The 606-nt window shown below is 36.0% G+C and overlaps 1 protein-coding gene across 1 annotated transcript in view; it reads left to right on the plus strand.

The window, feature by feature from the left end:
• Window positions 1–606, plus strand: part of LOC119586923 (insulin receptor-related protein-like) — a gene marked incomplete in the record, with an annotated part of 99,749 nt that overhangs the window by 92,909 nt on the left and 6,234 nt on the right. The window contains 1 exon segment of the mRNA XM_037935652.1: window positions 187–346. Coding sequence (XP_037791580.1) covers window positions 187–346 — 160 coding nt within the window.

Below are 606 nucleotides of genomic sequence, written 5' to 3' on the forward strand. Positions count from 1 at the left end.
TTTGCGTTTGGCGATGTGAATACTGGAAAGTTTGGTATATTTTTTTCATCTTCATCATCTGATGAGATCATATTTATATACGAAATCCTACACACGCACAATCATATCAAATTATCAATTCATTTCACAGTATATTAACTTTGATATCGAGCCTTCTTTTATTTTAAGCTCACCTTTTTCCCACAGCAAACTGAACTGCTATCACCTGGTGCGGGCCTATGGAGTTGTGCCAAAAGCCACTCACATCCTGCTTGTGATGGAATACATGAACTGCGGGGACTTGCTGCGGTACATCAGGTCACGGAAACCCCCGGATGACGATATGTTATCTGTTATCACCATCGATGTAAGTTTGCGATAAATAGTTGAAGTGTGTTGGTGATGGGTTTTTATCATAGATCTCTTGTGATTTTGGTACTATGCAAATTAAAAAAAAATGTTAAAGTGGATTGTTGATTATCATCGTGGACTTCAAAGTAAAATTAGAGATAAAGGAAAGTGAAATAAGGGCATTTTAAACAAATATAATCAGAATTCTTTATCATTTACGAGTAATGATTATCACAAACAGGAAACGCTGCTATGAACTCTATGAACTAGAAATGG

Source organism: Penaeus monodon, chromosome 22 (genome assembly GCF_015228065.2).
Source record: "Penaeus monodon isolate SGIC_2016 chromosome 22, NSTDA_Pmon_1, whole genome shotgun sequence".
NCBI classification, from domain to species: domain Eukaryota; kingdom Metazoa; phylum Arthropoda; class Malacostraca; order Decapoda; family Penaeidae; genus Penaeus; species Penaeus monodon.